The 12,934-nt window shown below is 44.1% G+C and overlaps 1 protein-coding gene across 1 annotated transcript in view; it reads right to left on the bottom strand.

Moving 5' to 3' along the window:
- The window catches only part of phactr1 (phosphatase and actin regulator 1), a 20,534-nt gene extending 7,600 nt beyond the window's left edge, over positions 1–12,934 (bottom strand). The window contains exons 1-8 of the mRNA XM_031732428.2: positions 12,586–12,934; positions 8,652–8,816; positions 5,578–5,658; positions 4,880–5,005; positions 4,597–4,794; positions 4,256–4,517; positions 574–764; positions 184–340 (exon numbers count right to left, since the gene is read on the bottom strand). Coding sequence (XP_031588288.1) covers positions 184–340; positions 574–764; positions 4,256–4,517; positions 4,597–4,794; positions 4,880–5,005; positions 5,578–5,658; positions 8,652–8,816; positions 12,586–12,859 — 1,454 coding nt within the window. The 5' untranslated portion in view covers positions 12,860–12,934. The remainder of the gene's footprint in view (positions 1–183; positions 341–573; positions 765–4,255; positions 4,518–4,596; positions 4,795–4,879; positions 5,006–5,577; positions 5,659–8,651; positions 8,817–12,585) is intronic.

Genomic DNA, 12,934 nt, shown 5'->3' with positions numbered 1-12,934 from the left:
TATGTCTCATCTTCCATCATCTGCTCCTTGCAGCAGCCAGGTCGCCTCTATCACAGCTTGCATGGGTTGAAACACTTTGCAGGTGACTCGATGTGCATGTGATGAGCGATGTGGGCGTGTGTACCGCTCCTCCGAGTGGCTCGGTGCCACATCAGCATGTGTGCTCTTAAGTCGGAAGCTCACCTCGTCAGTTTGGTGGCCGTCTGTTGCCGGGATTCGAGCCGCTCCTGGTCCGACTGCAGTGGCAGGATGTTCTTCTCCTCCAGCTCTCTTTTGGATGGACGGTTGCTCAGCTTGATGGCCAGAGAGTCTTTTCGTAAGACCTTCATGGCCAGTGTGCCTTTATTGACCATATTGCCAGAGGAAATCGTATCAAAGTTAAGCAGATTGAGGCTGTCGCAGCCTCCCAGTAAGAGGCACACAGTATAGATCTTCTTCTGCTGTAAATATTTTTGTAATTCTCATTATGCGTACACGTGTCTGTCCTCCTTACTGTTTTTCAGGTTTTCAATGTGACCTTGAAGACCATGGTGGGTGTAAGGCAAATTTTAATAAAGACAAAAAGATGCTTACTTGTAAACAGTGTATCATCCTCTTCTTCGTCTTCCTCTTCCTCCTCCTCATCTTCCTCCTCGTCTTCCTCTTCCTCCTCTTCCTCATCCTTGTACATGCCAGGCAGGTCCTCGTAGTCCGCCTCGTTAGGGAGGTTCTCTTTGTCGTCGTCGCACTCGATCATCACCGTGGGAACAGCGTGCATCATGGAGCTGCAGTTTTAGAATGAAATGGTAAACGTGTCACATAAACATGTTCACACATACACGTTCACTGCTGTGTGAAGTGAGTTTAAGATGGAGATACATCACATTTTCAGGTTTCTGAATTTTCAGTTTCAACACAAAAAGTGCCAGCCAATCAGTGAAGAGAGGTGATTCCAAAACAAAAGGGTTACACAAAACACACCAGCCGCCTAAAGGGGAAGCCTGCTGGCTAAAAAAAGAGACAGGCCACCACTCACGGTGATGGAAAGTGAAGTAGTGAAGGACAAATGTTGCATTTGCTTGCATGCGTGAGATGCCAGAGGTAACAAAAGAACACAGCTTTCCATGTGTGATATTTTGTCAATCAGTTCTCGTTATGAGGGAGCAGAAACCTGAGAGGTTCCTACAGAGAGGCAGGCAGACAGTCAGAAGAAGTACAGAGAAACAAGGCGAGGGTTTAGAAATCAAATGAGATGAATACAATGGCACGGTGAGTTAGGGTAAGATAGGTGAACGTGCACTTAAGTCACAAACACCACACCTTTCAGAAAGATTTCTGCTCCTTTTTGGACAAGCACATGATTTTTAATAATCATTTACATCTCAGCTGTGATACTGAAGCTAATGTTGCCTTAAGCTCTGTTAGCAAACAAACCAACAAGCCCAGTAAACTGGAACAAATTCACTTAGAGGTTTTCTTGGGTTTGGAACTCTTTAGTATAGGACCTGCTTCTGTTCCCTTCCTCCCTGGTTATCAACCTGTCTGTATGGCTGACTTATCAATTCAGTTCAGTTGCCTTTATATAGGGTTATGGTTATGTCTGAAGGCCTCCACTATCATGGTATAGACAGCCTCAATGACTACAGACCTATAGCCCTCTGTAGTCATGAAGTGCTTCGAGCAGATAGTGTCTCAGCACGTCAGAGGCTGCTACCCCCCTCCCTTGACCTGCACCAGTTTGCTTACAGAGCAAATCCACATCGGATGCCATCACCATCACCCTTCACAGAGCGCTGAGCCATCTGGAGAAAAGGAAGAGCTACGTAAGGATGCACTACAGCTCAGCATTCAACACCATAATGACAGACATCAGCATCCCCAAACTGGACCACCTTCAGATCCCCTATTGGAACCTGCACGATGGTTGGGCTCATCTCTGATATAGATGAAACAGCGTACAGGGTGGAGGTCGGGAACCTGTCCACTGGTGCTCAGAAAATAACCTGAAGCTGAACATCCTTAAAACAAAAGAACTCCTAATGGACTTCAGGAGGCACAGACAGGTCCACTCCCTCTTATTATAAAAGGAGAATGGGTGGAATCTGAGAAAGAATAACCTGGACCAGAGGCTGCTGCTGGTCTTCCTCCACTCCTGAGTGGAGAGCGTGCTCTGGATGTTTGGAATGCAGGGGCCACTACTGAGAACAGAAAGGCTGCGCAGAGGGTAATTAACACTGCCCAAAAAATGATTGGCTGCCCTGTCCGTCCCCCATCGCCCAATCCTTCCCTCCCACCCCTGGAAGATCGGGTGATAGTCTTTAGTGGTGGGATAACCAGCACAGGTGACCCCTTGGACCCCGCTCATCACCCGTTTGACCAGTTGCCCTCTGGTCAGTGCCTCAGGTCAATCAGGTCCCACACCTCCAGACTCACAAACAGCTTCTTCCCCTGGGCCATTCGGACTGTTAAAAAACATTCTCCCCCGACACCCCACCCCCGCCCACCCACCTCACCAATCTGAGCCATGGTCTGAGTAACCCTCATCACTCAGTCCACTCACACACCGGCTCTAATTCAGACTGTGAATAGACAGACTAAATGGTGATATTTAAACAGACAGTGCAAAGACAAGTCTTTTCTTTGCACTACCTTCAAGCACTTTGCTCTCCAATGTGTGCCTCTCTATTGTTTTGTATATATTCCTCTAGACTGTATATCTCTTCTGTTTGCTATTTATTCCTGATGTCTTTACTATTCATATGTTTTTTTCACTCCTGCACAGCTGGCATACAGCATCCATAATTTCGTTGTACATGTACAATACAATAAAGGGCTATTCTATTCTATTCTATTCTATTCTATATAGCGCCAAATGACAACAACTGTCACCTCAAGGTGCTTTACATTGTATACTGAAAGGTGAAGACCCAATAATACAGAGAAACCCAACAATCATACAACCCACTTCGAGCAAGGACTTGGCGACAGTAGGAAGGAAAAACTCCCTTGTAACAGGAAGTAACATCTGGCAGAAGCAGACTCAGTGAAGGGCCGACATCTTCTGCGACTGATTAGGACTCAGGTAGGGAGAAGGGACAAAAGTGACAGGAGGAAATAACGTGCCACTGAAGAATCAAGGGGGGTGTAATACAAATTCATATTCAGGTGATAAAAATACAAAACAACACAAAAAAACCAAAGACCTCCCTGCAGGAGGCATTATGGCATCTAAATAAAGTCTTAGCAAATCTTAAAGATTAGTTTTCCACTTATTTTGTGTTGTTATAAGACCAACAAAGGGATGTGTAGGTGTAAAGAGCTACACCTACCTTGAAGAAAAACATAACTTTTCACTGTGGACTACAGGCCACATGGGTGACAACTACGGAAAGACAGGAACTCAATCTAATCTTTTCTGAATGTGAATCCTTAAAATGTCCATCCAGGTGGGAGCAGATCATACACGCTATTCTGGGGTCAGACACTGCATCCAAATCCAGAAAGAGCTTTGAAAGCCAAACAGATTCACACAAGCATTGGATTTGAATATTTCCCTATAAAATAAACATTTTTGAATCTTAAAATGGCATTGTGCTGTCCGTGGATGACTTTTGTGAGTTGGTGTGAAGGATTCGAGATCGTGATTCTGTAGCAAAAGATCATCATAGTCACCGTATGAGCTCTTAAAACATTTGCCTTACACGTCTCAGAGTATCACAACCTTAGCCTGGATAAATGGGAGGTCATCTGGCTTCTGGGTCAGTTGGATCTGCTTGGATACCTGTGATATAAATGTCCTCATCAGACAGTGAGCGAGGGTCCGTGTGGACATCAGCTTTCCTGTCTGTTTATACATTACAACACACCACCTGTGTGCCTGGGCAGTGGACTTTAAAGAAGTATAACAGGAATGACAGCTGTCCATGTCCATGTTCAGAACAGAGCATCATCCGAGCTTTCAACTTGGTGCCAAGTCAACATACAGAGCCATCTGCTGTGGGAATAAGGGAGCAACCAAGCCAACACTGTTGCCTACTTTTTGTGGCACAGGGGTTGGAGCTTCGCAAAGTTACCCAAGGCTGGATTTAGTACAGAGAGACTGATTGATTAATCAGTTGGCCTGTCTCTGTTTTGTAAAACTACTATATAATCAAACAATGTTTTTTGTTTAGTCAGCTTCTTTATGTTACAGTCTTGTTTTAAACGATCAATTTAACGAGCCTTTTGACTTTTCTCTGATATTTTCTTGACTTTCTGGCTGTGGTGTGATCCTCACCTCTCAAACCTCTGCATGGTGAGGGCCAGGGTTTTGTTCAGCTCCTCTATGATTCGGCTGGGCGGGTGGAGAGGAACAGGACAGGTCCCGTACTGCAGTGAGTGTGCACCCATTGGAGCATGGCTGGGAGGGGCGGGGCACTTCTGGAAGGCGATAGAAGAGGGCTCCATGCTCCCTGCAGGTACGGAGATCATGAGCTTCTTCGGAGGTAGAGGAGGAGACAACTTACCCGACATGCATGGCAACTTCACGGGGGCGCCATCTGCACGAGGAAGAGGACGTGGGAGGATTAGGCACACGCGCACTAATGCGGTTGTTTGCATGCATGGAGACACACTCACCTGTAATGTGATTGGGTAGCCTGCTGAAAGGCTTGGGTGGCAGAGCGGGAGGTTGTTTGTGTAGCGTTGGAGGTCTGCAGAGGGATGATTCAGCACCATCAGCCGGATATACGATAGACTTCTTTGTGGATGGAGCCTGGCTGGATTTCTGGGTGTGGTCCTGTTGAGCATCACTAGCCATTTGAAACTCCAGGGAGCCTGGGGGAAACAACAAAGCAGTCAGAGACCACTGTGAATCAAATACCTAAAGATGTTTCAGTGGTGCTGAGGCTGTGCTGCCTACCTACAGCTGCTCCCGCTGCTCCCTCCATCAGCTCACTACCTTCAGACTCCGACAGGCTGGAGCCGAGCACCGAGGAACGACCATTCTCCATCTTCACCTCCTCCCGGAGGGTCAGAGATGCGCCATCTGCACAGAAAAACGCACATTGGTGTTCAAAAGTAGGTTAAAAAAGAAAAAGAAAAAACAGAGCAAAGGATCTCCTTATGTAGCATTTTTTAAAATTTTACTTAGAGAAAATATGAATCACGTAACAGTGTAGTTTCCAAAGATAGATAGGGAGAATACACAGGTAGAGCAGCTGGATGGGAGGGAATGATTGTAAGGATCAGACAGGCACATGTATTCCTAAGCTCAGTCTTGTCATGATAAAGCTGACTGGTGTGCTGTAAGTAAACTTGCCACTGGATTTACTGACACTTGAAAATGAGTTACAACTGTGCACAAGCTTGTGTGAGTCTTTGGTGCGCTGTAGCACTTGAACAGCACCACACCACTGATAACAGAACAATGTGAGAGACTCAAACCAATTGAAGTGTAAGAGAAAGGCATGAATCACAACTGAGAAGCTGCAACTGGAAAAATCTTACTTTAAATTTTTTATTTGAATCTAAAATCAAAATCTCTCCGCAAACAAAGAGAATAAATAAAACTACAACACTGGCCACTTTCTTTCTCACCTTCGCTGTGTGGAGCCTCACCTTTCTCATAGACCTCCTTCAGGAGTCCCTTCTTGATGAGCTCCTCTCTGCTCTGGCGAGTGGACATCTTCCTCTCCAACACTGAGGGAGCACAGAGGAGGAGACGTCAGAAACGACTAGAACAGGAAGAAAGCTGCTGTACTGGATGCTAACAGAGTTATTAGGATTGAGCTGCAGCAGCTGTTTCTTTGGACTTGCTGCTGCTTCCATCACTGCTGCTGTGTGCCAAGGAAATATCATGTGACTGACCCTCTGAGCTGTGCACACAAACACAACACTACCAGCTCACTGATCCTCTGACAGAGATGCCTACTCGCCTCCTCACTCCTAAACATTTCCCGTAAATAACGTTTTTTCATTTTCTAGCATATCCAGCATGAGCTGTGAAAACGTATCTTTTCCAGTGCCGATTTGATTGGTAGGGTTTGAGACAATATCTGTAAAATGTTAGGGTGGGGAATTAATAAAAGCAATATTACAATACTACAAGTCATTTTTTTTTGAAATACAGACATACAGTATATCTAGTTAAGTCATTTAACAGCTGCACCATTGTAATGTGTTTTTCTGTGTTGTAATGAAATCCTTTGAACTTTCTAACAGCTGCGTTTGGTAAATTGATATCTACACATCACCCACACACATAGTAATGCAGGATTATTGTCTAACTGATGCATTTTTTCTTATATAGCCTTTATGGAGCAAAAGTCTTGAGCCACCCCGTGGAAAAGCGAAGCAGCATTTTATTAAAACGTGCACAAACGCTCATGAAAATACAGTATTTAAGGCAAAAACAGAGGTTGTAAAATTCTAACGAGCTTGAATGTCAGTGTTTGGTAAGACCACCTTTATTCTTCAACAAAAGCTGAACTCTCTTAGGATAGCTTTCTAGTGACTTCTCTTCTAAGAGTAACCCTAGAAGCTCTTTTCTGAGTGGTTTCTGTCATATTTCAGGCTGTATAAAACAAAATGAATGGGTTTTCATTAGAAGTTAGTGAGCGTGGTCTCTGCCTATTCAGCTACCCATGAAAAAACCCAGAAACTATTCTAATGGTCGTCAAACCACATCTTTATTTATACACTGAGGTGTCAACACTCATTGTTAAGTATACAGGAGCTGGTCTAATGTTGTCTTTATGGGGAAAAGCCTCGAGTAGTCTTCAAGAATAGTTCTTCAGGCTTTTTGAAGGACATTCAAAGCTCTTCTTTGGATGTTGCCCCCCCTTTTTGTTCCGTTCTCTGTCCAGATGATCCCACATTGTTAGAGTCCAGGCTGTGGGGAGGCCAATCCATGACTGAGAGCTCCATACAGGTATGCTTTTACTGGATTGGCAGTGTGTTTGGGATTGATGTCATGCTGAAAAATGAAGCTGTTGCAAAGTAAATCCTCTCCATTCCAACGTTTCTTTGAGAATCACCTTGTTGATGCAATAATACTATTTTATGTCTGTCAAACTTTGTGTCATCTTTGATATGTTTCATAGATTCAGCTAAAGAAAATGGAGAAAAAGTGCCTAGGGATACAATGTAAAACTGGTTCTGTATGTGTTGCCCCAGTGTCAATAAATGGTAGTCATAACTATTTGTGTTTCCTACAGTAAACCCTATTCAACCCCACAACTATATTTTTACTTGAAGCATGAAAATCTGGATAATCCAATGCAACTTGACTGCATGACAGCAGGGTGCAGCAAAAGCACACGGTGCATGCAACGTGTAGCACCTGTGCGCACACACACACATGCTATAAAATGTATACTGTTCGTTATCTGGGTGCAGACAAGGGAGGAAGGTTTTCAGCAGGGTGAAAAGAAAAAACAAAAACGTGTAACTGCTGTGACAGCTGGGAGAACAGCTTGGCTGCAGGAAGCCTCTCTTCACCCCTCTGCCATGTGTTTGCGTCGCTCAGTGAGAACAGGATGTAAAATGATTCAGCCAGCTGAGAAACAACAACAACAGCGGCTATTTCGGCATCCAAATCCAACACTTTCCTTCGCTTCACAGCTTAGCACTCGCTGAATATTGTAGCCCCGAGCCAGACATATGAAACTACTTTCAAATTTGCTCACTGCTTTGAATGAAGTGTTAATTCACTGTTAAAGAGACAACACGTCGGCTGGCAAACTCCATTTGAAGCTCACTTTTTGCTACGGCCAACATTAATGATCAGTTCTTCCACAGCTGCTGTGTTGGCATCTTTGAACAGCAGTGGAATGAACAGCTTTCAGCAACAGCGTTTAAAAAAAAAAGTCAAGTATAAGTTCATTGTGTAAGAACAGGAATACACTGATGTCTGAAATAGCAATTTAGCTGATCCCAATGTTTATTGCATTTATGCATTTCATCACACCACCCGAGAAAAAGTTAATTCATGAGAACAATTCATAGGGCCAAGTAGGTTTGGTTAGCCTTTTTCCCTTTATAAATGAAATCATCATCATGACTTAAAAATACTGGAGGCCATCAGTGCTACCCCTCAGCCTCCCAGTAGAAGGACCTAAGCTATAAGTTTGAACATCCTTGGTGACTTCCTTCGTGAGTTATCACATTCTCAAGATTTACAAAAAACTTGACCTCTGACTTGAGGTCAAGGTCACTGAACTTCAAACTCCAGGGTTTTAGTGGATGCACCTATGGTATCAATTTGAAAATTAATTATTCTTCGCTTGGATTTTAGAGATAAATAAAGAGGCCTATGCTGCATTCATGGTCTAATGCAAATGTCCAGGATTCCTATCTAGTTACAAACCTTTGCATTCACATTATGTATACTTCCTAAATCGAATTCAGTGGACAAATGAAGTTTGATATTACTTGTTCCTGCTTAATTTCTACATAGAGCCATTCTTTGCTTATATGACGTATCAGACTCTAATGATTGGACTCATGAAATCTCCCTGTGCATAGACAGCCACAACCATGCACAGCAGACTTTTGATGCTGACATTTTAAAGGACAGCGTCTCTCAAGGCTGTTGCTAGGTGTCAGAGATGGAAGTGAAGCAGAGAGGACAGAAAAGCGCAGAGCTGGCTGCCGACCTGCAGATGTGCTGTTTACAGAGTTTTGGTTCTCACCTGCAGACGTCTGCTTAAACTTCTCACTCTTCTTCTTCCTCCACTTCCAGGGTTTGAACAGACGACCCAGGGTGGCGAATTTGCTCCGCCGCCGGATGGGAGGCGTGTGCGTACCCGGTACCAGCGAATCAGAGCGCATCGCTGCCAACCTCTCCACTTCCTCAGCTGAAAAGACAACATTAACAAGCAGATAAACAAAATGCATAAAAACATTGTTTTTTTGGTTTTGACTCACTTAATTGTGCGCTTTTTATTCCAACGCTTAGCACAACAACATATTTGTTTGGATATTTGACATTATGATGACTGACAGTTGGCATCTGGGTGACTGATTTAGTCTGAGTTATTTTTTAAGAAGAGTGTAGCACAAATTTCAAAACCTGATGGCTTTTCTCATATAAATATTGCCATAAAAGGAAGAACTTTGGGTAATGACAAAGAAATCATTCTGGATAATGATCTGATTAATGACCATTTTATTAAAGCCTCAGCCAGATGGGCACAAAGTAAATGAGCTATTATTCTATAGCTTATTAACTGATAATGGGCCCCTTTTAACCCACAGTTAAGGAGAACAGATGATCGCTGCTCTCTGCTTCAAATGTCAGAGGACATTCTCTGCCAGGGGGTTGCGCACAATCAAGTCAGGTAAAGCTTATTTGGATCGCTTTCAATCACAGCTAATGTGTCAGGTGACCACAGCAGCAGAAACCTTATGCAACAAGGAGGAGAGACAAACTTGGGCCCGACAGAGAGGAGTTAGCCAGCTACAATGCAGACCAAACGGGGGGTTCAGTGGTGAAAATCTGATAGAAATATAACCTCTTTAACTGTGAGCCTTCCCTTTCCCATGTTTTCCATTAACCCTCTTCCTCTGAGCTACAATTCCCTCCACCCCACAGGGACTTTCCTCAAAGTAATCATGCTGGAGGCCACTCTATACAGCATGCTCCGATTTTCCATTTGAAATTACACCTTTCCCATTACACACACACAACATCCTCTACAAAACAAGGGCAGAGCCAGCAGCAATAGATGAGGGGGGAAAAAAAGGAAGGCAACATTTCAGCAGGCAGCAGAGGACGTAAAACCCACACAGAAACACTGGCAGACAGAAGCATGCAGTGCAAACACATACTTGTCAGACAGATGAATGGAAAGATGGAAATGAATCCAAACACATGGAATGTTTAGAATTTGGGTGAAGTAAACTTAATCCAACCGGGAATGTTGTAGAAGCAATTAAGGAATGACAGGGAAAATCTGGCAGTAAAACAGGTAAGTTTTGCAAAATCATGTAAATATTTCATATCCAGATTGCAAAGAAGAAATCCAAGTGAGGCTCAGAGTCAAAGATGCTTGTCTTCCACATCAAATGCAGACAGAGGTGGAGGTTCTGGACGCCCCCTAGGTGAGGTGTTTCAGGCATGGCCAAATGGAGGCAGACTGAGGAGAGATTACATGTATCAGCTGGCTTGGGAAAGCCTGACTGCTCCCCAAAAGGAGGTGACTAAGGAGAGAGATGCTTGGGCATGTGTATTTAGATTGCTGTCCCTGTGATGTGGACCCAGATAATCAGGAGACAATGGATGATAGATGGATAAAAGACTGTTGTATATTATCACTGCCTTCAGCTCTATTACAAAAATACAGTAGGACTTGACCATCAGTCTACCTTTCAGTCAAAATCTTTGAAGCTGTGTTTTTGCCAGTTCTTTCTCCTCTATTTGAAACATTAGCAGCGGTCGGTGGAGAAACCGGCCATGTGTAAACTGGTAGGCAGCTGCAGAGGGGAGGAGATGACATCCTTCAGGAGGCCTTGTTGGAAGAGAGATGTCAGTTCAAATCTGCACCAGCACTGTACCTGCCACTGAGAGTTCCTTCAACAACATCCAGTCAGCCCCCCTCATCCTCCCCAACCGCTCAGTAGACACTCTGAGTCTGTGTAGCATCCCTGTGTGAACGTCAGAGCTCACGGAAACCTCCCTTGCACAAAGGCTCTTTCAATGAAGCGTCTCCAGCACCTAAAGCAGTAATATTAGTGTTTCCAGGACAACAGTGACATCATTCGACTGCAAAAAAAAAAAAAAAAAAAACTATGCAGATTTCGAGGTGATGACATACTGTGTTTGTCTCATCTTTTGTCTCCTTACACAAATAAAAGGTGTCCTCTCCCTCCTGGTGTAGTCCAACCCCCCTCGCCACAAGCAGTGGAGCGAGAGCAGCAGTGAGTCAGAGGGCTCAGACTCACACTGCAGGGAGACATTCTTTCAGTCTGACCCGGGGTCTGTTATCTCACTGATGCCTCAAAACACTGACTCATTGAACAACAAGCTCGAAAACAACTCGGTTCAGCCAAAACAACGATGCTGGAAGGCCTGTGTTACATGACTGAATTTCTTAGCTGATTCATAGTTTTAGTTTTTGTTTCTCTCTCTCTTTTTTTTTTAAAATGGCCTTGTTACTGAGCATCAAGCAAAATAAGACACCCCCCCCCAAAACTGCAGTTCCTCTAATGGCCACTTGAGGCTGGCTCCAAAAGAGTGTCAGTCCCACAGACCTATTAAAAGATGTGAGTAGCTGTTGTGATGCCATTAACTGGCATTAACATTTTCACCATCACTATCTTAGTTTCAAAAACATTTGCTCATTGGCTAATGGCTTGTTAATCACAAGGCATGAAAATCACTGACCAGCAGTAGCCACTGTCATCTTTTCTATACAGTCTCTGCTAGCACCAGCTGTTGCATCAATTTAATTGACTTGTGTTGATTTGTGGGGAAAGAACAACACCGTCAACAGTCGGAAACATCTTCAAATAAACAATAAATGGTAAATGGTAAATGGCCTGTATTTATATAGCGCTTTAATAGTCCCTAAGGACCCCAAAGCGCTTTACATATCCAGTCATCCACCCATTCACACACACATTCACACACTGAATACTGTGTGTGAAAACCGTGATGTTACTGTCACGGTAAACCAGTTTTCTTCATTACTGAGTTTACTGAAAAATAACATTTTGATCATCTGTTAAAGATCCTCTATCAAGAAAACTCCAAACAAGTTCTGATTATCTCTTCTCAAACAAATCGTGTCTTTGCTTTGCAGTAAAACCAGGTTTTTTAAATGGCTTTTCACTAAATCCCCGGTGGCTGATTAAGCAATTTGAATCAAGTGGCTGAGTTTTATTAAAGAACAAAGCCTCCACTGATCCACACACTAAGGTTTTCAAATAAAACGACAAGCTGATTAAATGAACAGATTCTATGATTAGCTATTGATCTCTGTTATTTAAGCCAGAGCAACCACTGACCGTTGTGTGTGTTTCAGATGAACTGCTGCATTGATGGCTCCATAAATTGATTTCTGTATTGACAGAAAATTCATCAGCATCAGTGCAGATAATAATCCACCGACAGTTTGAACTTGAAGTGATCTTTATAGCAATTAATAAGGGGAAAAAACTAAACCATACATGAGCTGTGCCATCTTCTTAGTTATGGAGGTCTGCTTGAAGCTGACGATGTTTGGTTTGTGGAATCCAGTAAGACAAAACCAGAAATTTTCCCAGCTCTCTATTTTAACTGAAACTACAGCGATCCGTGCGTGGAATGCCCTGAACTTCTGCTTTCACCATGCAAACAGGGAAGCAAAACAAAAACTGGATTTTAAATCATGCGCTTACAGTGAAGATCCCAGCCACACCACGGCCCCGTGACAGTGAAGAAAACTCAGCAGAAGCTTTCAAACAGCATCAGCTATTGTTAACGTCACTGTAAAGTACAACAGATTCAATACAGGGATCTGATCTGAGCGCTGACCCCGATCCCCCACCAGCAGGCAGGGAGCGATGAGCACAATCATTTAAAAAGCAGGAGTACTCCTCCTTCTCCTCCTCCTCCTGCTCTCAAAGTAACCTGAAGCGTCTCACCGTCCAGCGGCTCGGCTCCTCGGCAGTTGCTGCAGATGTGTTTGATCTCCTTGCAGTGGATCATGAACGGCGTGCTGTTGTTGTTGTTCGCGGCGGGCTCGTGATGATGCTGAAGCTGATGCTTCTCGGAGCTGTTACGGGACTTCATCCTGGCCAGGCAGAAGGCTCTCCTCCTCTTCCTCAGCTTCCCTTCTTCGGACGCCGGGGTTGAGGATGTGCCGTGGGTCTTAGATCCGGACCACGAGCACATCACGTCCCCTCCACAGCCCGCCATGTTTGAGCTGGACTGCAGGAATAAACCCTCTCGCCCTCTGCTCCGCTAGAGGGGATTTCAAACGGGTTGCTGCTC

This window comes from Oreochromis aureus, linkage group 17 (genome assembly GCF_013358895.1).
Source record: "Oreochromis aureus strain Israel breed Guangdong linkage group 17, ZZ_aureus, whole genome shotgun sequence".
In the NCBI taxonomy this organism is placed as follows: Eukaryota; Metazoa; Chordata; class Actinopteri; order Cichliformes; family Cichlidae; genus Oreochromis; species Oreochromis aureus.
The sequence above is the reverse complement of the archived record's forward strand: the minus strand, read 5'-3'. Positions and strand labels throughout refer to the sequence as shown.